The 23,798-nt window shown below is 48.5% G+C and overlaps 2 protein-coding genes across 2 annotated transcripts; both read left to right on the forward strand.

The window, feature by feature from the left end:
- The first annotated feature begins 833 nt into the window (after window positions 1-833).
- On the forward strand, window positions 834-17,071 carry IP6K1 (inositol hexakisphosphate kinase 1). Its single transcript, XM_044677604.1, has 6 exons — window positions 834-887; window positions 6,413-6,760; window positions 10,050-10,260; window positions 10,774-10,955; window positions 12,272-12,447; window positions 13,199-17,071. The coding sequence occupies exons 2-6, from the start codon at window positions 6,538-6,540 to the stop codon at window positions 13,718-13,720; spliced, it is 1,314 nt and encodes a 437-aa protein (XP_044533539.1). The 5' UTR covers window positions 834-887; window positions 6,413-6,537; the 3' UTR covers window positions 13,721-17,071.
- A 3,295-nt stretch (window positions 17,072-20,366) lies between these two features.
- GMPPB (GDP-mannose pyrophosphorylase B) lies at window positions 20,367-23,759 on the forward strand. Its single transcript, XM_044677951.1, has 10 exons — window positions 20,367-20,474; window positions 20,587-20,732; window positions 20,971-21,051; window positions 21,377-21,425; window positions 21,558-21,700; window positions 22,069-22,227; window positions 22,320-22,398; window positions 22,486-22,613; window positions 23,194-23,376; window positions 23,471-23,759. The coding sequence occupies exons 2-10, from the start codon at window positions 20,604-20,606 to the stop codon at window positions 23,600-23,602; spliced, it is 1,083 nt and encodes a 360-aa protein (XP_044533886.1). The 5' UTR covers window positions 20,367-20,474; window positions 20,587-20,603; the 3' UTR covers window positions 23,603-23,759.
- The last annotated feature ends 39 nt before the right edge of the window (window positions 23,760-23,798 follow it).

The following is a 23,798-nucleotide window of genomic DNA, read 5'->3' on the forward strand; positions in this document are numbered from 1 at the left end:
CTGCCTCTCAACTCAGTGCTCCAAGGCCCCTCCCCCCCTAAAAAAACCCTCCCAAGTGAAAGCAGAACTGAATTATGGAGAGACTACAGGTGAACCTCCATGGCAGAGAGAAGACCTTTGCCCCACTTTACCCACCTGGTCTGGCCTCCATTTGTCCTTGAACTATATGCCAGCCCAGTGGCAGCTTCCTCACTTCCCTCCCTCTCACTTCTCCTGGAATGACTGCCGGTAATTGAAGCCGTGGATGAGGGCTGTGGTGGGAACTCTGGTATGTTTTCAGGGCTGCATTTCTAATTTTGCCTGTCAAACATACCTTTTTATCTGTCATGAACTCTTTAAGTTTTATTTATACTGTAGCCTCCTTTGTTGGTTAACATTAAAGCCAGAGTGTCAGTTTCCCCTTTTAGTTCTTTAACTTTCAGAGACATGAAATTAGTAACTAAAGCTGCGAAGGCACAGGGGGAGTCTAACTACTTTCAGGTTAGAATTGTTCAAGAAAATTGACTAAATGGTTCTTAAAAATTCTTTGACTCAATAATCCCAAGGAAATTAAAAAGGCAGAAGTAAAAGTCCATTCATTCTATACCAAAATAGAAGCATTATTTGTGGTAGCAAAGAACTGGAAACAAAATAGGTGCCCATTGATGGAGAATGGCCCAACCCGGTGTCATATGAATATAATGGAATACAATTATGTAGAAAGAAAAAGGATTCACAGAAACATGGGAAGATTGTATGAACTGATTCATAATGAAATAAACAAGACCAAAAGAACAATACAGAGTGGCTAAAACATTGTAAATGAAAAGATCACTATAAAGAATTGGAACTCTTGAGTCTGAAAAATAAAGTTCTAAGAAGCCAATGATGTAACAGCACCTTCTTTGGTAAGAAAATACACTTCTTTGCAGTGAGGTTGGACCTTGTATGGAACATTGTATATGCTGTCTGATTCAGTTGTGTGTGTGTGTGTGTGTGTGTGTGTGTGTGTGTGTGTGTCTGTGTCTGTGTCTGTGTCTGTGTGTCTGTGTGTCTGTGTGTGTGCTTGTCCGAATTGCTTTTTTCCCCCTTTTCTTTTTTATAGAATATGATTCACTGTGGGGGGAGGGCTATATTGAGAAACAAAAGTGATGTGAAAACACTGTTAATGAAATTTAAAAAGATAAAGCAGTGAAGATTCTGGAGAACAACTAATGAAATGTACTTCCTCATGGCTTAGTCTGGGGACTAATAATGCTAATAATAACTAATGTTTAAAAAAGCACCTACTGTGTGCCAAGCACTATGCTAATGCTTTACAAATATCTCATTTGGTCCTCACAACAACCTTTCAAGGAAGGTGTTTTCAAGGTTGTTATTCACATTTTACTGTTGAGAAAACTCAAGGCTGAGGGAGGTTGAGTGACTTGCCCACACTTATAGCTAGTAAGTGTCTGAGACAGAATTTGAATTTAAGACCTGACTTCAAGTGCTTTATTGACTTTGCTACCAGCTTCCAGAGTGTTGTATAAATTATCAATAAGTGCATGAGATGTTTATACTCAATTGTTGTGGGTTTTGTTTGTTTGTTTGTTTTTGCCACAAGGGAAGGTTTATGTGATCAGAGAAATTAAAATGATTCCTCAGTCAGAAGATATCCATAAACATGTTTTTTTCTTTAAATTATTAACAGAAAAAGGCAAGAATACTCAGTGCCTTGACATAGAAGGTGAATTCAGTACATTATATAGTTCTCTGGTACCTCATTTAGTTGTTGAAGGGGACCTTGGGTTCTTCAAGACTGTTAACACATGAACATGAGCTCTGGCAGTTTTATATCATGCAGAGAATACTGCAAAGCTTTTCCTGGCACTAGACAGCATTTGTTTTCCAAAGATCAGTGTGCTTAAATACAAGAAGGCACATTACCTTTTAAAATTGGATACTTGTAAATTATTTATTTAGCATGAAACAAAAGTACAAAGTAGCTTCTAGTTCTATATAGCCCTCTTTTCCTTTTGAAATGATGGGGGCAGAGGGTATGAAGAATCACACTTTTCCAACTCTCTATATACATATAATTTGACTTGATATTCTTTCTAATAACCAAAAAGTGGGCATAAAGCTGGAGGAACTAAATTACATCTTGACATTTTGTCATAAATGCTAAATCAAAAGAAAGAAGGAAGTTGTAGGACGAAAGGATGACTCACAAGTGTGGAGAGGATTTTATCATATACCCAAAGACTTAAAGAAACATATTTCCTGATATATTTGATCAAGTATTGCAGTATTGATAAGTTTTTGCAAAAAGACTATCATGAAAATAATTGTTTCTTATATTCCAACATTGGTTGTTGAGGGTAAAGAACTAAAGAAGTCTACAAAGAGCTTAATTAAATCTTTCACATTAAGTCAGCATATATCCTGATATTTGATATCTTCAAACTAAAAGACAAGAAAGGATGAAAAGGGGGTGAAATAAATTATTATTTATTGTATTAGGCTTGTATTAGACCCTGACATTTTGTGCCTTTTCTTTATGAACACTTCTTTCAATAATTGGTAGGCATTGAATATGGTGAACATTGAAGAAAAAAATAGATTGTATTTCAATAGAGAGGAAAAGATTCATTAGTGATGGACTTATCCCAGAATCAGTTGTGTGTGTATAGTTCAACCATTGATTTTATCAAAGCTAAGATTAGAATTAGTAAAGCACAAAAAGAAAGAAGAATGGGGGGAAATAGTGTATAGTTGAAACAATTCAGTCCTGAACTATTTAAACAATGAATTGACAAATGGAAGATGGTTAACAGAAATGACATTAACACTCACCATAATAATTTTTAAAGAAATCTAAATAATGAGACCAGAATATGCCATAGTCAATAAGCGAGCATTTATTGCTCCTACTACGTGTAGGGACTGCTTTACAAACAGCTGGCTTACTTGCCAGATAGGAAAAAATGTCTCCCAAAGGCAACATTAGGTTAGAATATAAAACTTTTTTTTTTAGACTCTTGAAAGGGATTATGGGCACTATTGTCTCTTAAAGAAGTTTGGCGAATAGAGATCCCTGACCAGCTACAGAGGAATTTTTCTACTCTGTGTGCTTTTTACCTAAATATTAAGTCCTAGATGTGCTTTTTAGGAAGGAATGGTACTAAAGAAAGCAAAGAAAGGAAAGGGAGCCAGAAAGTATATATGGAAAAAGGAGGTCTATGCTGGAACTGATAGCAATTGTGAGGGCATCTTGGGACTGAAATACAAGGCAGCTGAGAGAGCACAAGTAATTTAGTCTGTAGGCCTGACTTCTCATTAGTATAGATTCTTTAATCTAATTTAAACATAAATTAAAGGCAACCCTCAAAAAAGGATTGTAGGAGCAGTTAAGTTTTCAACAAAATAATTGGGGCAGCTAGGAGCACTGGGCCTGGAGTTGGGAGGACCTGGGTTCATATCTGGCCTCAGACATTTCCTAGTTGTGTGACCCTCGGCGAGTCACTGAACCCCAGTTGCCAAGCCTTTGCTGCTCTTCTGCCTTAGAATTGATACTAATCTTTCAGAAGGTAAGGGTTAAAAAAAGAATGCATTATTTGACAATGGGCCACATTTTTTCCATTTCATAATGGACTGGAAGATGTAAGGATTGTAAGGTCAGTCGTACTGTACTTGTTTCTTGATTTTGAAAAATACATTTAATTTTTTAGAGTAAATAGTTCTTAGTCAAAGATAAAACAACAGAAATAATTATATTCAGTGACCCTTTGGTCAAAAATATTAGCTATAATAATAAAACATAGAACAAGGTCTATTTAGTGTCAAAAATGTTTGCCATTAGGATGGAAGAGATCTCAAATAAAGTTCAAGTTGAAGAGGAAAAGCCAGGAAATATGAGGGTCCTCCAAATACTCCTGTATGTGTATGACATTGTGCCAGTGCCATCAAATTCCAGGACATCCTTGTGGAAGAGATTTGTGATCTCTCAAGAATTTGGCCTGACCATTCTCACAGCAAAGACCAAGTGGATGTCCATTATTGACATTACAACATGTATTCCAGTGGGCAACTGTTGAGCTTTTATTGTACAGAGTAACAAGTTAGACCTAAAATTATTGAGGAAAAGGAGAGCAAATTGGATCCTTTGTGAAACTGAAAAGCTCCTTTCATAATCCCAAGCTTACCATGAAAACAAAGACCTATTTTAAAATATCAGAATCTACTAGTCTTGTTGTATAGCAGCATAACATGAAATAGAACAGCCTCCAAAAAAATTAAAAAGTATAACAGTTGTCAATACTGCAGGAGATGCATGCAGTCCTGTCTTGCAGGAATCTGACTGAGAGACTAATGAGACAAGAGTGAGGTGGTAGTATAGCGAAGCTTTCTTGGAGGAAAGGAGAAGGAACAATGCGGGAGAGAGGCCCCACACTAGGAAGAGGTGGCAGTGGAGACTCCTTGTGGGTGGGGGGACGTGGTAGGGGGAAGTGGTGGGGAGACAAGCACCAAAAGAGATGACTGTTGAGTCTCCACCTAAGTGGAGATGGGTTGGCAGGGGTGACGTAACCTGGATTGCTTCTGTTGGTTTAGGTGAGTTACCTGGACTAACCTCATTGGATGTCCCTAAGAGGGAATGTGGAACCTCGGCTCTAGGGTGGGGGGAAATTCCCAGGTTGATCATCAGTCATGCAGGAGATCATTTGTCCAGACCTGATTGAAAAGTCCTGGTGTTCTGTCAGGTTTTTCTGGGACAGATGCTGGGAAGGGGGTGGCTCATAGTTTTGGTAGGGATTGGGGGAAGAGTGGTTTTGGTTCCATGATCTATCAATAGAGAGGTATGTTCAGGGTGCAACATGAGGAACTTGAAAGAAAGTATGATGAGGAGAGAAGATAGATTGGTCAGATGGTAAGGGGGAAGGATGATGTGTAGATACCTTTGTGATATCAGGGGAAATGGAGGAAGACCTACAGAATATTGCACAGATCCCTTGTATGAAATGTGCCTTCCTTTTATACTTTTATACTTCTTATTCTAGTGCTGTCCCTGGTAACAAACAGATCTTTTCTTTCAAAGAAGCTGTACCCTTCAATTGCTGTATTCCATTCATGATTCCTATTAAGTCTTTCATCCTTTCTTCCATTTCTTGAGAATTCATAACTTATTTCATTTTTATTAAATGAAAGTCTAAAACCCAACCTTTACTATTACTGATGATGACAAATTAATTTCTTTAGCAAGTTTAGGGTTACAAATCATTTTGCTTGCAACAACTCTTTGCAAAGTGTTTAAATATTATTTGCATGTAGCAGATGAAGAAATTGGAGCCTTCCAAAATTGAGTGGAACTCCAAATAGCTGGAACTCTTGAATCCAAGTATTTTGATTCCAAAGTTCTTTTTACTATATCATCAAACTGCCTCTTTTACTAGGCATCCTCAGGGAAAATTGGGAGGGAGAGAATATTATTTAAAGAGAATGTCTCTTTTATTCAGTAATTTTTTTTTGGATCCCATAGAGAAAGTGGAGAAACATTTGCCTGAGAGGCATTAGTAGGACAGGTGGGGAGTAATTCAAAATTTTGTAACCAAGTTGCTCTGGGGAGGGACTAATTTCTTTGTGGCAAGAGTAGTGGGAACTCGGGTAATTAATGAGGGAGTTAGGAAGAAGTGTATAAATATGAAAGATATTATGAATCAGTTACATGCAGGATTTCATTTGTAACTCCTTTCCTCCAAAAAGTCATGGCACTGTCAAATGTCTTTATGTCATTAGTTTTTCCTTATCTCCCTGAAGTCAAAGTGTTAGGTTTTTGTAGTGGAGCAGTCATAGCATAAAGAACCTGGAGAATTTACCCAGTCTCACAATGATCAGAAGAGCAGATTTTGTTGTATGATTGGAAGAATGGTCATAAATTAGTAGCCATAAGTTTAGGTGAGGCAAATCTAGAAAGAAATCTGAAACCAGAGTTTCTTCCTCCCCCTCCATCCCCCCCATCCCAACATACTGCTGGTCCATGGTAAGAGGTTTGGAAAACTGGTAAATTCTACTTAAGACTTATAGTCCTGTTTCTCAGTCTAGCTGAACATTCTTCCTTTAAGTTACAATTAAGATGACTTGGAATAGGCATAGGAGTGAGTGAGTCATACTTGATAAACATTAAACTGTCCTCTTTTATATTAACCGTGAGACCTAAGGTTAATAGGTATAGGGGAAGTATATCACTTTAAGAGCCTTAACATCCTATTAAAGGATGCTGAGAAGAACTTATAAGAAATAGGAGGAACAAGAAAGTCCAATAAATTTATTGTATATTAGATGCAAAAGAGGCTAAAATTTCAGGGACATTTGATGTATATGTCTTCTCTTCCTAACTTCATTTTAAAAGATTTTTTTATTGTCTTAAACCCCTCCCCCCCTTTTTTTCCCACAGCAAAAATTAAGGCAAGCAGACTTGAAATATTGGCTTTCAACTAGCCAGGTTCTTCCATCATACTCTTCCCTTGTGGCCCATGTGCTACTCCCTTTGCCCTCATTGTGCGACTGGCCCCCAACGCAATGTGTGTTTGTCAAACCATGGAAGTGGGGAAGTATGGCAAGAATGCAAGTCAACCTGGAGACCGGGGAGTCCTCCTGGAGCCTTTCATCCATCAGGTGGGCGGTCACAGCAGCATGATGCGCTATGATGACCACACTGTGTGCAAGCCCCTCATTTCCCGGGAACAACGTTTCTATGAGTCCCTCCCTCCTGAAATGAAGGAGTTCACCCCTGAATACAAAGGTAAGCCCCCACCATTCATTTTGTATTCAGTGATACCTCACTGTCCACTGGTGGGCAAGAGCTGTTTGTTTTGGTAGATTTCCATAATTAATCTTTAGATGGTATTTCTAGTTATATTCTCCGGTTGTAATTGTATTTTCCTTTTCCTAGAAGTAACAGTAGTGGTTTTCATTCCAGAACAGCTCAACCACTTTTTCCTAATTGTACTTAATTGTACTAATAGTAAGCCTCTCATGGAAAAAAATGCCCATTGTGGTATTGATTCTAGCAAAATAACTCAGGAGTTCTCAGGTGCTTTCTCCTAAAATGAGTTCCATTTGACCTATAAAAACAGAGATGGGTTTAGAGTTCACCTAGTCTCAGCCCCTCATTTTACAAATGAGAAATCTGAAGCCTAGCAAGGTTACAGGACTTGTCTGAAGTCACACAGGTAGCAAGACCTTTGACAACTCCCCTCCCCTCTTTGATTTGCAGTGGCTTGGTGAGTAGAGGCAGACATGGTTCTGTCTGACCCATAAGCTAAAATAGTGTATACACTGATATGGCTGGAAATATGAGCTGATGGCATGCTGACCTCTAGGTGGGTACAGAGCACTTAGTGCCCCATTCCTCTTATGATCCTTTCAGCATCCTGTGAGGTAAGGTGTGAGCCTAGCTACAGCCTGACTCCACACCCTCTCCTACCTAAGATCTTGGATTAGGTGGTGGTTGTGGTGCCTTATTTTTTCCTCTCTTCTAACTGTAAGAGTTGGGGGGTGTAAAAGGGTGGTGGTTGAGGCTAAGGAGGGAGAGCAGTACCAGACAATAGAAAGAGTGCAGAACTGGGGCTTAGATTCCGGTTCTGCTGCTAACTACCTGTATGACTATGTTACTAAACTCTCTTGGGCCTCAACTTTCCTGTCTGTAACTTGAGCAAGCGTGCCCCAGATAAGACACCTCAGGGTCCCTTCTATGGCTAGATGATGACCTTGTGCTGCTCCAGTTCTCTTGGATGTTCCCAGGCTTCTTGGGTGATGCTAAAGGCCCCTCAGAATTAGCTCAAGTGCTTCTGACAAGCTGTTGTAGCCCTGAGAAATAGGGCAAGAGCATGTAGACTTCCCACTTGTATTACCATAGACTTTTGTTCCAGACCCAAGCCCTTCCTAATTAAAGAGCTTCGGGCCTGACTTGTTTTTGTTTTTCCTTCAGCTCTTCTCATTCCCCCAGCAGAAGAAAAGCAGATGCACTACTATTATTTTGGCATAGAAAATAACGATTTTTAAATGACATTTAGTGTCTTCCATTAAAATAAAATAAACTTTGGAGTTATCGGTGATAGAAGTTTGAGAGGTGATATAATAAAACCTAGGGCAGCTAGATGGTGTAGTGGATAGAGTACCTGGTCTGAAGTCAATAAAACCTAAGCACAAGTCTAGTCACAGACGCTTAACTAGCTGTGTGACCCTTGGCAAGTCACTTCACTCTGTTTGCCTTTGTTCCTCATCTGTAAAATGAGCTGGAGAAGGAAATGGTAAACCAGTCCAGTATCTTTGCCAAGAAAACTCCAAATGGGTCATGGAGAGTTGGGGATAACTGAAATGAATAAGTAACAGAACCTGTCCTGTGTTTACATCAATCTCACAAAAACGTACTTGCCCAGAAAATTGTGCCTAAGCCAAATATTAGTGAATGTGCCTTTTCTCTTCCCTACCTACCTGAGGCGAAGGGATATGTTTGATATGGAATTTTTGAATTGGTAATGAATGGGACATTGAAACTTTCTCCACCTGCTCCTTTTGACAGACAGACAATGTATATACATCTATGCATGCAGGCCTGCTCTCCAGATTTCTGGTTCTTTCTTGAATCTGATGGAGAAGTTGTAGATTCATCTGCTCCACATACTGGGGCCTTTACTATCCTTGATTGGTGGGGATCTTGGAAATTATTGCTATGGGTGGATCTGGGAAAATTTGCCACAGAACATTGCAGTTGAAGACACTCGAAGATTATTGCTTCAGGCTATTTCAAATAGATTCTTCAGCTTCCAGCTGACTTTTTCTGCCCACCTATGGAAAAGAGTTCAGAAAAATGCTTTCTGAGCATATAGAGCCAAATCTTATTCACAAATTAAGAGAAGGATAGTTTAAAAACAGCTGTGTCACTGCTATGTCCTGCAATGGAATTGGTAATAGAAATTAGGGACTTTTTACATTTTGATCCTCACTATAAAAACAACTGAAGACAGTCTCTTTTTTCTTTGACTCAAGAAGGCTTAAAGAGTTAATTTTGACTCCAAGACCACCCCCACCACTCCCACCCTCATAAAGTGATGTTGGATTAAATGATCTCTAAGGTCCTTTCCAGCCCTAAATCCAGAGACTGGAATCTTTTCTTCCTGTAGCATAAAAGAGAATTCCTGACCCAGAAGAGGTTTTAAGAAAGGATCAGCCAGCCTCCAAGTGTCAGTTAGGTATCCAAGACTCATTACTTTTCATTCTTCTCTTTGAACTGGGATTTTTATAGTCTTAGCTCCTTTGGTAAAGATCCAGGAGACACTATGTGCAGAACTTGTTAATAGAATGGCTATAATAGGCTATCAGCTGTGGGAGAGACATTAACATAGAAAAAAACCAAAAGGATTAGAAAAATACACCAAAATTGTAAAGTCTTTTAGCCTATAGAAGATGCTCATGGTCCTGTGATAGAAGAATCCCATAAATGAGGGAAAGAGCCGAGTCAGAAACTTGCCCATGTATATAACTAAGATGCTAAATCTTAGCTTGGAAAGTATCATCTCCCTCTAAAATATTCCTTGCTGGCATTAGAAGAAAGGGAGAAAGAGAACCCCTCTCCAAATTTAGGTCTAGACTAGAATGATAGACTTACTTATGTCCATAGTTCAAAGACAGTCACGCTTGCATGATACTTTATGGCTGAGCAAGAGTAAAGAATAAATTAAAAGGGAAAAAACAAGGTGAGAAAGGAGAGAATCAAAAAAGAGTTAATAGCTTTCACTGTGGTTTGAGCTAGACTTCAAGAAGTTTTTGCATTGGGAAGGATACTACTAGACTTCCATCAGGCCTTTTCCTTCCTTCATGTTGGCCTTGATGGTATTTGTTATTTAAGGTACCAGGTATGGTATGAGTTTTAGGGAGGCTAAAGGGCCAAGCAACTCAAAAACACCCACAGTTCATTTCCTTAATTCTCTTGTAAGCTCCTCAAAGAGAGTAACTTGTTTACATCAAGGGAGATGTAGTCTTAAGTCCTTATTCCTCTGACTGGCAGCCGTATTGCTTTCTTCCTATAGGAGTTGTGTCAGTCTGCTTTGAGGGGGACAGCGATGGCTACATTAACCTCGTGGCCTACCCATATGTGGAAAGTGAGGCTCTGGAGCAGGACGACCCCCCAGAGCGGGAGCAGCCCCGACGCAAGCATTCTCGCCGAAGCCTTCACCGCTCAGGGAGTGGCAGCGAACACAAGGATGAACGGTCAGGGCTGATCCCTGAGAGCTCAGAGAGGTAACAGGATGGGAGAGGGAGGGGGGGGGGCCTGGGCTGCTGGAGTGGTGCCATCAGGAAAACAAGGGGCAGCTGTTGGCATTCTCTCTGCTGTTCCCTGTATCTGACACTATAGTGATGTGCTAGGAAAATGGAGCTTAATTCAGAAAGATGATGCCCAGCTACTGGAGTACCGCTCTTTGAAATGGAGTCCTTGGGAAATCCTCTAGGTTGTATCCTGAAAGGCAGGAGAGGGAAGAGGGAGGCCCTGAAGGCCGCTTTCAGTTCTCATTACAACAGAGCTGCCCTGGGTGGTGGGAGCTGCCGGGTGCCCTTCATGTCTGATCTTTTATCATGAGTTAGGGCAGCCTTTAGGAAGGGTGGAAGAGCAGCTGCCAGCCAAGATGTGTGGCTGGGGCCAGGCTGGGCTGACAGCATCCGAGGTCACCTCAGGCACATGGTTCTGTCTGGACGTCAGTGTGTAGGCTCCAGGCTCTGCACAGGCCGTGACTATTGTGGCATTTCCTCTCCTAGCCAGCAGGACCCGAAGAGCCCCAAGGTGGAGCTGCACATCCACTCGGACGTCCCTTTCCAGATGCTAGATGGGAACAGCGGCCTGAGCTCAGAAAAAATCAGCTACAACCCCTGGAGCCTGCGCTGCCACAAGCAGCAACTGAGTCGGATGCGTTCCGAGTCTAAGGATAGGAAGCTCTACAGTATCCTCCCCAGCGGGCGGGTGGGAGGCACCATCCCTAGAAGCCAAGCTCCTCCAGAAGGCTTTGAGGAGATGTGCTTAAGGAGCTCTTCACTCATGGCTTCTAGTGCCAGGCCATCAATCCCCTCTTCTCTTTCTCCCTCCAGGGTTTTTTAGCAGTGTGCTTTCTCTCCCTTGTTTTTGTTTCTCACTTTCCCTCCCTTACCCTGGCATCTCTGGCATGTTTTTTCTGCCCTTTTACTGCTAGTGTAACAGAATTTTAAACCTAATTTTTAGTGCTTTTATAAAAACAGAATTAAAAAACCCTGTCTGTTCTGTGCTATAAGGTTAGCAAAGTGCTTTGAGAGGCAGGCAGTGCAAGGGCTATTTGAGGAACCAGGTTCAGAAACAAAAACTAGCTCCCTTGTGTCATTGCTGGCACATAAACTTAGCTATCACTGACTCCCAAGGCCAGGGTTCATTTTCTTCTTTATTCTTGCTTCAATGCATAAGAGAGAATGAATTTAGCGGGGTCCACTGCTAATAAGGGAGACTAGATATCCGCCAATGATGAAAAGAGGAGGGAGGAAAGAGGTAAATATTCCACATCTCTTAGGGATCACTTGATTTGGATGCAAGGTGTTTTGCATTCACACAATAGCAAAGGTGTCTGCAATGATCCCAGACTTGTTTGGAAACATGGGAGTGAGAACCTTGCACCTGTGGGCACTGGTCAAACCGGTCATGCTTGTGCCACAAGGATGTGAACATCCCAGGGTTGGAAAGGGATGTATGTGCCTGAGTGTGTATGAGCACAAGCATTTACTGCATGTGGTGGCAGGGAGACACAGGGGGTTGGGAATGAGGAGATGTGGGTGTGAAGCCAGGTCCATTTCTGTGTGAGCTTAGGCAAGTCTTTCTACCTTCCCGCCATCTTCCTCCATTCCCCACCTAATAAAAATAGGTCATTTCTAAGGCTTCTTTCATCTCTAAAATGGATATCGCCATTCAGTTATTACAGAATTCATCTCAAAATTTTAGTGACTATTAAATTATATAGAGCCTTTATTATGAATATGCTAAACAATAAGAATTTCCCCTTTATAGCCAAATCTTAGAGACCAGAGGCATTCATTCCAACCCAGTGGGCATTTATTGAGCATGTATTGTGGTGCACAGAATACTGACAAGGACAAGGTGGTGTTAGCCTCCAAGGAAGGGGTTCCCCAAATGAGGGACATCAGAGTCAGGTGGCCTCTTTGAGCCCTCCCAGCCCCACTCCTGTCCCCATCCTTGCCCTGAGGGCAAGCACACAGTCTCCTTGACTTGAGCCTCTAGAGTTCCTCTTGCTGGAGAATGTGGTACATCACTTCAAGTTCCCCTGCGTGCTAGACCTGAAGATGGGGACCAGACAGCATGGAGATGATGCCTCTGAGGAGAAGGCCGCCCGGCAGATGAAGAAATGCGAGCAGAGCACCTCGGCTACCCTGGGGGTCCGAGTCTGTGGAATGCAGGTACAGGCCCCGGCGTGGCCGGCGGGGCTGCTGCCGGGGATGAGCGGCAGACCCCTCGGTCCCGAGAGGGGCTGTGGTAGTGTCAGGGATCCCTCTGGTGGCCCGAGTGCCAAAGGTGACGGCTCCAGGGGATACCTGTGAGCCACCCTCAACCCGCCCCTTCCCACTTTGGGTCCTGTGCAGGCCAGGCCTTCAGGAGTGTGACGGTCACAGAGTCATCTCTGCGAGGGAATTTCCACCACAGGGTGCTCCCTGACCGTTTCCTGCCCTATTTATGCCTGCAGAAGGTGAGCTATCCAGCCTTCATATTTTTACTTTGCAGCCCAAGACCTAGGTATCTGGACAGTGGCTCTCTGAGGCTCACAGGGACTATGGCTGTTGGGTCTTCTGAAGCCCGGAACTCAGTAAGGGGTATTTCCTGTAGCCCTCAGGACTTAGCAAGTGGAAGGAGTTGAGGGTCTCCAGGACCCCGCTCCTCTCTTGTGGTTTCTCCTGAACTAAGGAGGTCCTTCTGGTTCCCAGAAATCAGCTGAGCCTCTAGTAACAGTGGGGTGCAGCACACGGGGAATTGGGGAGTAGAGTACAGACCCTTAGCCTGAGGAATAGATGCAGGCTCTTTCCTATGTGAATCGGACCTCCCAGGCTCTTCATGGCTGACAGGCTCTAGGAAAAGCCCGCCCTGTCGACAGACCCTTCCAAAGGAAGCCATAGAAGTGACTGAAGTACTGATAACTCTTTCCTGGTCTTTCAGGTTTTTCAGCTGGACACAGGGCATTATTTATGCAGAAATAAATATTATGGCCGCGGGCTCTCGATCGAAGGCTTCCGCAATGCTCTCTACCAGTATCTCCACAATGGCCTGGACCTCCGCAGAGATCTCTTTGAACCCATCTTGAGCAAACTTCGGGGTTTGAAGTCTGTGCTGGGGAGGCAGGCCTCTTATCGGTTTTACTCCAGCTCCCTCCTCATCATTTATGACGGGAAGGAGTGCAGGGCCGAGATGTTCCTAGAGCGCCGGGCAGACACGTGCTCGAAGAACGTGGACTCGGGGCTCCCTGAGTCGGTGCCTGACAGCACCAGCCCCAGCACCAGCCCCGAGACGTCCCCCTCTGCTACACCCAAGGTGGACGTCCGCATGATAGACTTTGCACACAGCACGTTCAAGGGTTTTCGGGATGACCCTACTGTGCACGATGGGCCCGACAAGGGCTACATGCTCGGCCTAGACAGCCTCATAACCATCATGGAGCAGATGCGAGAGGAAAACCAGTAGTGTCCTGCGCTGGGCTCCCGTGTCAGCCGTTTCCCAGAGCCCTTTCCTCTCGACCCACAGGCAGGGACCACCCACTGAACTCACCACAGAGGGCAGACAAGACAGACTTTGGTTTTAAAGGGTTATATTTCTCTTTGGTGTAAACTAAAAGAAATGATTTAGCTGTAGCCTGGAATATATATATATATATATGTATATATATAAAAGTGAAGGAGAGAGGAAAAAGCAGAAGACACGCTCAGCCATTTTATTAACCACGTGGCTCTGACAGCTTTGTCCAGGCTGGCTTAGGAAGAGGATCTCGGCATGTTTTGGCCTCACTGAGACCATCAGCTGCTCTGACCTTGTTAGTTCACAGGCTTCTGCCTGGTTTGTGGCCAAAAGGAGGCTTTAGGCGGGGCCAGGGACCACCAGGCCTTTCAGACTCCACTTGTCCTTGGATTGTCTCACTTGACGCTTCCACCTGGGGGAGCACTTGAGAGCGGGAGCCTCACTGAAGGGCAGGCTTTTCAGTCAGGCACTTGAGACCCCAGCCTCTTGCATGTCACTTATTCCTGAGGGGCTCTGGAGGCCACCAGACCTCCCTCCCTATGGGGCGGGGGATGGCCTGCTGGAAGGTTTCTCTGGTGCCTGAGGACCCAATGAGAGAGAACGTGAGTGTGAGAGAGAGGAGGGGGTGTGTGTGTGTGTGTGTGTGTCCTCTCCACCCCGGGCTATTTGCTGCTGCTGCTTCTTGCTTTTTAATCTCGAGCCACAAGAGACTGAAGTCATTTGACATGGAATGGGGAAGTTACAGGTTTGTGAGTTGGCCTGGTGAGCGTGGGACACGGGGACTTGGCACAGGCCAGCCTCGGCAAGGATTTGGCTTCCTCCGGCCCTCCTTGGTATCCCTGGTTGGACCCCAACATCATTTCCTGCCACCCCGTAGCATGCACCCAAACTCCAACCACATGAGAAATGTTTCCTCAAGATTAGGGGAGTGAATTTTATTCCTATACTCTCCTACTCAACAGGTTATTTGGGGGCCTTGGGAGGTGGGTGGGGAGGGAGTGGAGTGCGGATCCTGACCAGGGCTGCTTAGAGCCAGGAGCTTTGTGGTTAGCTGAGCCTAGACATGGGGGCCGGAGTTTGTTGGGGCAGGGAAAGAAGGCCCCTAAATATCAAGCTTCTCTAGCCTTGGCTGCCATATTGCTTCTTGATGCTCTTCTAGGAGCCCCAGAGCCTCTAAGGCGTCATTGGCCTGCACCTCCTGTTCGATGGGGCTTGATCAGGAGCTGCAGGACTCCCCAATAAAACCAAGACCCAACCTATTTAGAAACCCAAGCTCTGGAAGTGAGCAGCTCAAGCTGCAGACCCAGAGACCATGGGAGTTTCTGGCTTCTTCTTTGGAGCCTGCTGAATTTTGAGAAAAGGGAGGGTGTTGAGAGGGGCCTTGGAGGAGTCTCGTGGCTCCAGCTGGACCAGTTCCCAGGCCTGCCCCTAGGTACCACGCTGCCCCGTGCACCCCTTTGTTAATCTCCTCCGTACTCCCTTCTCAAGTAGCTCCTAACTGGGATTCTTCCCTCCGAGTTGAGCTCTGTAGATGCTGAGGTTTCTGGAGGAAGTGGATTAAATTGTAGGAAGTCCCGAGTCCTGGTGTCTTCCTGTTGGTCATTGTCTTAGCCGGGACTCAGTGGTGAGCCTAGTACCAGGGATGCAGCTGGAGCGAAGGCAAAGAGGCTTCAGGGGTGGTTTGCTCAGCTCCGAGCTTTGGACGCTTGGCCCAACCCATGCTTGGCCCAACCCATGCTTGGCCCAACCCATGCCTCTCGTAGTGTCGTGGGAGGGGCCAGGACAGCATGCTGCAGGCTGTTGGCTCTGCCCCCTCTGAAGCCCAAGACTGGGATCCACTGCAGGGAGATTTTGAGCCAGTCCTGATCCCCGGAGAGCGGCCAGGCCAGGCTGGAGGCAGCTTCCTGAGGACAAGCTGCTCCCGGCTCCAGAAGCATTGCGTGAGCGAGAAAGAATGGTGTGTGATCTCGTTAACCCTCCTTTCCTGTAGGGAGCTCAGCATGTAAACCACCTTCCCTTTGTCTCCCGGCTGCAGTGTGCACGGGGAGCCCGTGACACACACACACACGCTCTCTCTTTAGCCTCCACCACTCCATCTTAATTTGGCCCCAGAGCCCTCGGAGGCAGGCCGGCCTCTAGACCTTGGCCTCTGGGCTAGCCCTCGGCCCGAATGGACCTGGACGTTCCAATGCCATTGCCGGCTTCACCGGGTGATCCCCCAGGGCAGGACGGCGCCCCGGCCGGTGGAGACGGTGCCTTTAGAGCAGACGACCGACGGCCCTCTCGAGCCTGCTCTAGCTTTCCAGCCCGTTCAGTGCCCGGCTGGAGCAATCAGTGTTTCTGGGCCCTTGGACGGGAAGACCAGGCCATCGCGCCCCCTTGACCAGTGTTTCTGGGCCCGGTGTTCCTGGGCTGGGCCCCGTGGCCGGGACCATGGCAGGTTACAAGGCCAGCCTTAGAGCAGGGAGCACACTTAGATTTCCAAGGACATTCTTAGGCCACGTGCCCAGGCCTTTGTGCATGGGGAAGGTCCAGAAGTGACTAGTAAAAGCCAACTGTCAAGTTTGTAGAGCGTACCAGGACGCTCCTTTGCCAAAACTTCAAGAGAAAGAGGCCATCATCGTGCTGAGGCCACCCGCAGGGCCTGGGCTTGGGCGCGTTGCCGCAGAGGGGCCCTTTGCCATCCTTCGTCCTGCTGTCCATCCCGGCCGGCCTTGGGGGAGGGGCTGTGGGATCCCAACACTGGACCAAAGAGAGGGATGGCAAAGGAGCCCAGCACTTGGGTGTTTTTGTTCAAAATCTCTGTATAGTATTTACGTGGGGCCAATGAGCACTAGCCACTTGCAAAAAAATGGAAGGCCGGGCTTTTGGAGCCTGGGACCTGGGCTGGGGTGGTCGTGAACCAGGGACTATGTCAGGCCACCCCCCGGGTCTGCTGAGTGGGAATGGACCAGGGAGGGCCGGGCCCCCCAGGCCCAAACACTTTGCTTTGTCTGCCGCATGGTCTGATTTTACGTTAGAAGAGCGCCACTCGCTTGGTAAGAGCCTCCCCATCCGTCCCTGCTCTTCCCAGAAGGAGAAGGACAATCAGGCTCTGTTGCCGAAGAAGAAAACTGCCCGTCCCGCCTCCTATGCAGTGGCGTTCTGACGTGTCTTCTGGCCTTTTTCTGCATATCTTTAGTTTTCCCTGGAACTTGTTTAGGGGCATGACCGTGACAGTGTCTGTGTACTCCCCCGCACTGTTCCCTTGCCTTCTGTCTAAAAGTCATGTATATAAGAATAAAGTCACCCAGAAACGTACACACGTGTGCTGTGTCCAAGCTAGGCCTCGGACAAGGCCTTGGGAGGGGGGGAGGGGATTTCCTTACTGAGCCGCTGAGGCGCACCTGCTGGCAGAGGAGACAAACATGCATTAGACATGTAGAACAAGGGGATTCAGGAGAGATGCGTCCTCTGGCGTCACAGAACCTGCTGTGGACTGACCAATTGGTCCCTTGGGAAGCTCATTTCTGCCAGAGGGAAGACATTTGGGAAGAGAATCTGGGTAACTTCAGAAGCAAAAGCCAGCATAGCAGGGGTGCCCTGGGAGGAGGGGTGGAAGGCTCAGAGGAACCTCTGGGTTTCTATTTAAAGCCTAGTTTATAGGGCAGATTGGGAGTGCACTGGAGAGACTGCCAGGCCTGGACTCCAGAGGACCTAGGTTCGAATCCCTTTGGTGGAGGAACTTTAATCTTGCCTGAGTGCAAGTGGTGGGAGATAAGAACCCACAACATGGAAGGAAAGCAGAGGCAGTCCAGGGACTGGGAAACCTGAGGCAGAGCCTGACCTGGGGACTTTCTGGAAGCTCTTCTCCCCAGCCTTCTCCTACCCTTATATTGAACCCATAAAACTCCTTTTTCACCCTTATACTTTGCAGGTGTTTGGGGTGGGGGTTGGGGGTCCTCTGGTAGATCCAAGTTCAAAACCAAGTTCAAACCAAGTTCAGAACGCTATCCCCCCTACCAGCCCTGGGACATGGTGCCTCAGATCCTCTAGTACAGCGTTGGTGAGCCTTTTAGAGATTGTGTGCCCAAACAGCACCCCAGAGCTCAGGAAGTGCTTACATTGGGCTGCCGGGCAAGGAGGTGGGGTAAGTGAAAGGAGTGCCCAGGCTCCGGTGGAGAGGGGGAGGGGAGCAGCTCCCTTGGGCACACCAGGGCACGCCAGCCACATCTTCAGCACAGTTCTAAAAGCTTATTCTGCTGTGGGAACCAGACCTTTCTGGACACGGGGGCTCATTCATAATCTTACAAATGTTATTTGCCCACATCTACAAATCTCTCCACAGCAAACCTGGGAGGTAGGTCCTTATTTTGTAGATGAAGCTCGAGGCCCAGAGGACTGCAGTGATCTAGAGCTAGTGAGCCCTAAGGTGAGATTAGAACCCATGTTTTTCTAAATCCAAGCTGCCTTTCCTTGGGTAAGGCCTTACTTCTATTTGGACAAAGTTTTTAATCTTTGAACATCACAAAATCCTTGTGAGGTAGACTGCAGAATTGCAGTATAACTATTATTGCTCTTATTTTATAAGGATAGAAAATGATATCTAGAGAAAAGTGAGGTTAGAGAGAGGGGATGGCCCTGAGCTGATAATCACCTCCTCGCAGCCCTCTATTGCTTGGATTCCTAGTAGTGGGGGTGGGGGTGGGGGTGGGGATCTAACCAAGCAACTCTTCCCCCAGGAGCCTTTTGATTGGATTTGATTTTTGATTTTTAAATTTTTTTCCATCCATGGTTCATGTTCTCTCCCCCCTCCCCACTGGCTTATACATATATTTGAGAACCAACTCAACTACCTTAAAGAAAAAAACAATCTTCCCTGAGCCCAGGGTCACCCACCAAATTCCCTTAGTTTGAGAAGATGGCCCAGGCACACCATCAAATCCCCAAACCTCAGCAGGGGAAGCCCTCAGACAGCCTCTCCCCACTTCCCCCTGACCCCAGGTGGCATCTGCTACAGAGCCATCCACCCCCCACCCCAGCCCATTTTCTTCTTGTTCATGATCCCATTTTCCACTTAAGTCCTCCTATCCTGTGAATCCTGGTTATCTCCAGTCAAGTTCAGACTTCATGCACAAGCTGGCACTTGTCTCACCTTTCTGCCCATCTGAGGCCAAATTGGCTCCCTGACTCCATCCTGCCCCCTCAGAGCCTTGGCTTGGGACAGGTCCCATGGACCCCTGGCAGGCCCAGAATTTCTGAAGAAGTGGCTCTCTAGGTAATCTTCTTGGAGCAGAGCTGAAGGGACTTGGCCAAGGTCACCCCTTCTATGTACTGGGCAGTTTTTGAGCAGGGCTTTTAAGGAGGAAACAGCTGGCTCCATTAGAGTACTACACGGAGGGACCTGAGTTCAAGTTTCAGCCTCTGTGACCCTGGGTCAGTGGCTTTACATCTGTAGACCTCAGGTTCCTCCTGGATAAAGTATGAGGATTGGGCCACAAAGGGCAGAAGAGATAGCAGGGATGGAAGAACCAAATGAGGATTATGGGAGAGGCAAGAAGAGATGGTGGCTCAAGTAGAGGCCTGGGTAAGGAGTAAGGCCATCATCAGGCAGAGGCAGTAGAGAGGGGCAGAAGGCACCACCAGCAGAGGTGGGAGGGGGCCATGTTCACAGCTAATAGCCTCATTTTCCCCCCATAAAATGAGTTTCTCAGTTGAGAAATTAAGTCGTGGAGAGCTGAAAGGGAGCTCCAAGCCTGTCCTAGTTCAAGGCCCTTCCTCCCTTTACAGATGAGGAAACTGAGGCCCAAAGGAGTCTTGTTTTGTTTACAAGATCTCAAAAGCCAGGGTCACAGGTGGGTTTTATCTTAGGGTCTTCCCTCCATTGGGCAACATGGTGGGACCATAGTGCACAGATTGCTGGGCCTGGAGCCTCCCAATTTCAAATCTAGCCTCAGACCCATCCTAGCTGGGTGACCTTGCACAACGCATTTAAACTAATGCCTCATTTTCCACATTCGTTAAATGGGCTGGAGAAGGTAATGACTGGAAAACCCCAAATGGGGTCATAGAGTTGGACACAACTGAACATCAACAATCCTCCTCGTTTTACAGATAAGGAAACTGAGGCCCAGACAAATGGATGGATTTATCTGAGGCCACATGGCTGGAACTTAAAAGCCAACAGGGAACACAGGCTACGTCTTCTCCACTGACTGGGGCCGGAGCGGGGTCCGAAGGAAGCTTCTTCACACAAGGACCTCCACCCCAACCCCGCAGCGTACTGGGCGGGGCGGCTGCCTAAGAGCCACGTGGGGCCTGCGAGGAAGCCGCGGTCCCGCCCCTGCCGCCGGTGTCCTCTTCGGATCTACCAATGGGCAACTGCCCCGCCTGTCCCTTCTGCGTCTCCATGGCGGCTGGGGCGCTTGGGCTCTGATTGGTCACCCCTAGATGGGTGTGGCACAGCAGCGCGATGACGTCACTGTCGTGCCACGTAGGCGCCCGACGATTGGTAGGGAACTGCCCGGACATGGGTGGGCCTCGGCTCCCGGCCCCTCCCCTTCCACCGGAGCGGCCGCTTGCGGCCTGTCACAGGCCGGGAGAGGCCTTTGACCGGACGGCGGCTGTGGGCGGGGCCAGGGCCGGAGCCCGAGCCCGAACCTGATCCGGACCTGGAGCCGGAGGTAAAGCGGAAGCCGGAGCCGGAACCGCGGCCGGTGAGGAGGTAGAGAGGGGAGCTAGGGTCTGTGAGAGGAGGGAGGGAAGCCGGGCCGAGCCTGGGGTGGGTGGCTGGGTGGGGGCGCCCGCTGAGCCCCGGCCTCCCTCCCTGCCCTCAGAGCCCTGCACGGGCGCGATGAAGGCGCTGATCCTGGTGGGCGGCTACGGCACCCGGCTGCGGCCCCTGACCCTAAGCACACCCAAGCCTCTGGTGGACTTCTGCAACAAGCCCATCCTGCTGCACCAAGTGGAGGCGCTGGTGAAGGTGAGCGCGGGGGGGGGGGGGCGCAACCCCGGGCCGGCCCAGCCCCTCTTTTCTTCCCCTAGCCCCGGGCTCCCCAGTCTCAAACACTATTCTGGCATCCTTGGCCTTGAGAAGACAGAAAGAGGTGAGGGCTTGACCTCGAGGTCTGGCCCAGACTCAGGATAGAGAGGGCTGGGTGGGAGGCGACTGCCCAGTGAACGCCCCAGCAGAGGGACCACTTTGGTGCTGTTTTCTATAGGCAGGAGTGAACCATGTGATCCTGGCTGTGAGCTACATGTCCGAGATGTTGGAGAAGGAAATGAAGGAACAGGAACTAAGGGTGAGGACCTGGCAGCCCCTGTGGGGAGAGGGGCGGGGGCTGTCTCACCCACTCCAAGGGCCCTTGGGGATTTTCCTAGCTGCCTAGGACCCTGTCTGGAAAGGGTTTGTGGGGGTAACATTACTTTGGGGGGGGTGTTGGGATTGCAGAAGCATTCCTAGAGCTCCTACTGTGTGCCAGGCACTGTGCTAAGGAATTTTATAAATATTTGAAGTGGGAGGGAAGGCCCCCACCCAATCCCAGAGATACTAGAGGAAGGACTGGGTAGGGAGTTGAATATGGGAGAGATTTCCCCCTCTTAACCCAGTCTGCTCTGACTTTTCAGCTAGGGATTCGAATTTCCTTGTCCCATGAACAGGAGCCTCTGGGAACAGGTCAGTGGGAGACACCTGGAAGGTAGAGGCTTTGCTGGGGGGTGCCTGAATGGGAAGGACAGTGGGCGAGGATGGGTCAGGGGGCTGAGGATGCAGCTCGCCCTGAGTGTCTGGTGCCCTATGTCCCTGCAGCGGGGCCCCTGGCACTGGCCAGGGAGCTGCTCACAGAGAATTCGGATCCCTTCTTCGTTCTCAACAGTGACATTATCTGTGACTTCCCCTTTGCTGCGATGGTGCAGTTCCATCAGCATCATGGGCAGGAGGGGACCATCGTGGTGAGACATCCCCTGCCCCCCCCAACTCCCCTCCATGGTAAGGAGTGGGTAGTGATGTGAACCCAGCCTCCTTACCTTCGCCCCTGCTGGCTAATCTGCTTCAGCCCCACCCAGCCCAGCCTAAATTTAGTCAGAGGACCCAGTTGGGGCCAGTCATTTCCCTTCTCCAGAAAGTGCCTCTGACTCCTGTGTGGGTGGTGTTGGCCCGCCGCCCCCCAGCCTTGCCTGAACATCCTCTGTGTGTTTGCCTAGACCTAGACCTGCTTCCTGGTCTCTTCTTGCTGCAGGGCCCTGACTCCAGAGAGATGCTGTGAGACACCCTGAGAATGTGCCCTGTTAGCGTTATCCCTCCTCCTCTCCCATTTCAGGTGACCAAAGTGGAGGAACCCTCCAAGTACGGTGTGGTGGTGAGCGAAGCAGACACGGGCCGCATCCACCGATTCGTGGAGAAGCCGCAGGTGTTCGTGTCCAATAAGATCAACGCCGGCATGTACATCTTTGGGCCCAGTGTGTTACGGCGCATCCAGGTGGGCCTGGCAGGGTGGGATGTGTTGGGAATAGTAAATGCCAGGCTAGACTAGAGGGCACAGGGCAGGGCTGAGCCTCTCCATCCCCACAGCTAAGGCCCACGTCCATCGAGAAGGAAATCTTCCCAGTGATGGCCAAGGAGGGGCAGCTGTATGCCATGGAGCTCCCAGGTAAATGCAGGGCCAGGCTGGGCCGGGCTGGGCAGGGTGGGATGTGGTGGGATAGCCTGGTCAGGCTCCCTGTGCCTTTGCCCTTAGGTTTCTGGATGGACATCGGGCAGCCCAAGGACTTCCTGACGGGGATGTGCCTCTTTCTGCAGTCACTGAGGCAGACGCAGCCAGAGAGGCTCTGCTCTGGCCCGGGCATCGTGGGCAATGTGCTGGTGGTGAGTGGGAGGCCCACTGGAGCAGCTTCTCCCCACTCTGACAATGTTGTCCTCTCTTAGGCTGGCCAAGGCTGAATGTATTTGATCATGGAACTAATGGCCGAGCCGAGGCGGGTCTCTTTCTGGCCTTTTCTGTGCTCCCTGCCTGGTTCAGGCTCTCCTCTCCTCTACTGTGAGGGGCTTCCAGTTTGTTTCCCTCTGGGTTCCCCACTCTATGAAATGGTCACACAGCACATCCAAGGTCTGGCCTTCCAGCGGCTACCAGGACCCCCAGGATAAAATAGGCACCCATCAGCTGGGCATTGGAGGCCCCCACAATGTAGTTGCACCTTATAACCCTTCAGGCTTTATTGCTTACTTTCCCGTCATGCTTCGTTCTCCACCCAGCCTGGACTCTGAGTTATGGCCTCCTCCTTCCTCCCCCGGGATGTTTGCAGGGCCTTCCCAGGACACTCAGTGAGGCTCTCTTCTTTGCTCCCACCCGCGAGGAGCATTATAAATGCTAGCGAGTCAGTGAAAGGGCTGGGCCCACGAGCCCTCCTCCCCAGGAAGCCAGCCCGGCGGGTCTCTCCTCCCCCAGGATCCAAGCACCAGGATTGGCCAGAACTGTAGCATCGGGCCCAACGTCAGCTTGGGCCCCGGCGTGGTGGTGGAGGACGGTGTGTGCATCAAGCGCTGCACGGTGCTCCGCGGTGCCCACATCCGTTCCCATTCGTGGCTCGATTCCTGCATTGTGGGCTGGAGCTCCCGTGTGGGCCAGTGGGTGAGCGAGGGGCGGGGCGTGGGGAAGGGGGCGTGGCGAAGGCGGCTGGGGGGGCGGGGAGGTGAGCTCCCTTCTGAGGGGCCTCCCCCCCCAGGTGCGCATGGAGAACGTGACGGTCCTGGGAGAAGACGTCATCGTGGGCGATGAGCTCTACCTCAACGGGGCCAGCGTGCTGCCCCACAAGTCCATTGGCGAGTCGGTGCCTGAGCCTCGAATCATCATGTGAATCACCTCACCCCGCGGGTGTGAGGCTCGAGGCCCGCCTGGCACCTCGTGCTGCCGGAGGGGAGGGAGCGGCCTCGGCCCCGGGGGAGGGGCGGCCCCTGTAAATAGCTCTGTTTATAATGTAAGAGTTTAAACAAAGCTGGAGTTATATTGTTTAACCGAGCCCTGGCTGTGTGCTGCGGACAAACGGGGAGGCA

This window comes from Gracilinanus agilis, chromosome 1, assembly GCF_016433145.1.
Source record: "Gracilinanus agilis isolate LMUSP501 chromosome 1, AgileGrace, whole genome shotgun sequence".
NCBI lineage: Eukaryota > Metazoa > Chordata > Mammalia > Didelphimorphia > Didelphidae > Gracilinanus > Gracilinanus agilis.

Bases quoted from the DNA above. Each gene is read 5' to 3' on its own strand.
- IP6K1 (XM_044677604.1), top strand. From the start codon at position 6,538: ATGTGTGTTTGTCAAACCATGGAAGTGGGGAAGTATGGCAAGAATGCA. The intron at 10,261-10,773 runs GTAACAGGATGG...TTCCTCTCCTAG, and splicing joins ATCCCTGAGAGCTCAGAGAG to CCAGCAGGACCCGAAGAGCC. The intron at 10,956-12,271 runs GTATCCTCCCCA...TTGAGCCTCTAG, and splicing joins TAAGGATAGGAAGCTCTACA to AGTTCCTCTTGCTGGAGAAT.
- GMPPB (XM_044677951.1), top strand. From the start codon at position 20,604: ATGAAGGCGCTGATCCTGGTGGGCGGCTACGGCACCCGGCTGCGGCCC. The intron at 21,052-21,376 runs GTGAGGACCTGG...CTGACTTTTCAG, and splicing joins TGAAGGAACAGGAACTAAGG to CTAGGGATTCGAATTTCCTT. The intron at 21,426-21,557 runs GTCAGTGGGAGA...ATGTCCCTGCAG, and splicing joins ACAGGAGCCTCTGGGAACAG to CGGGGCCCCTGGCACTGGCC.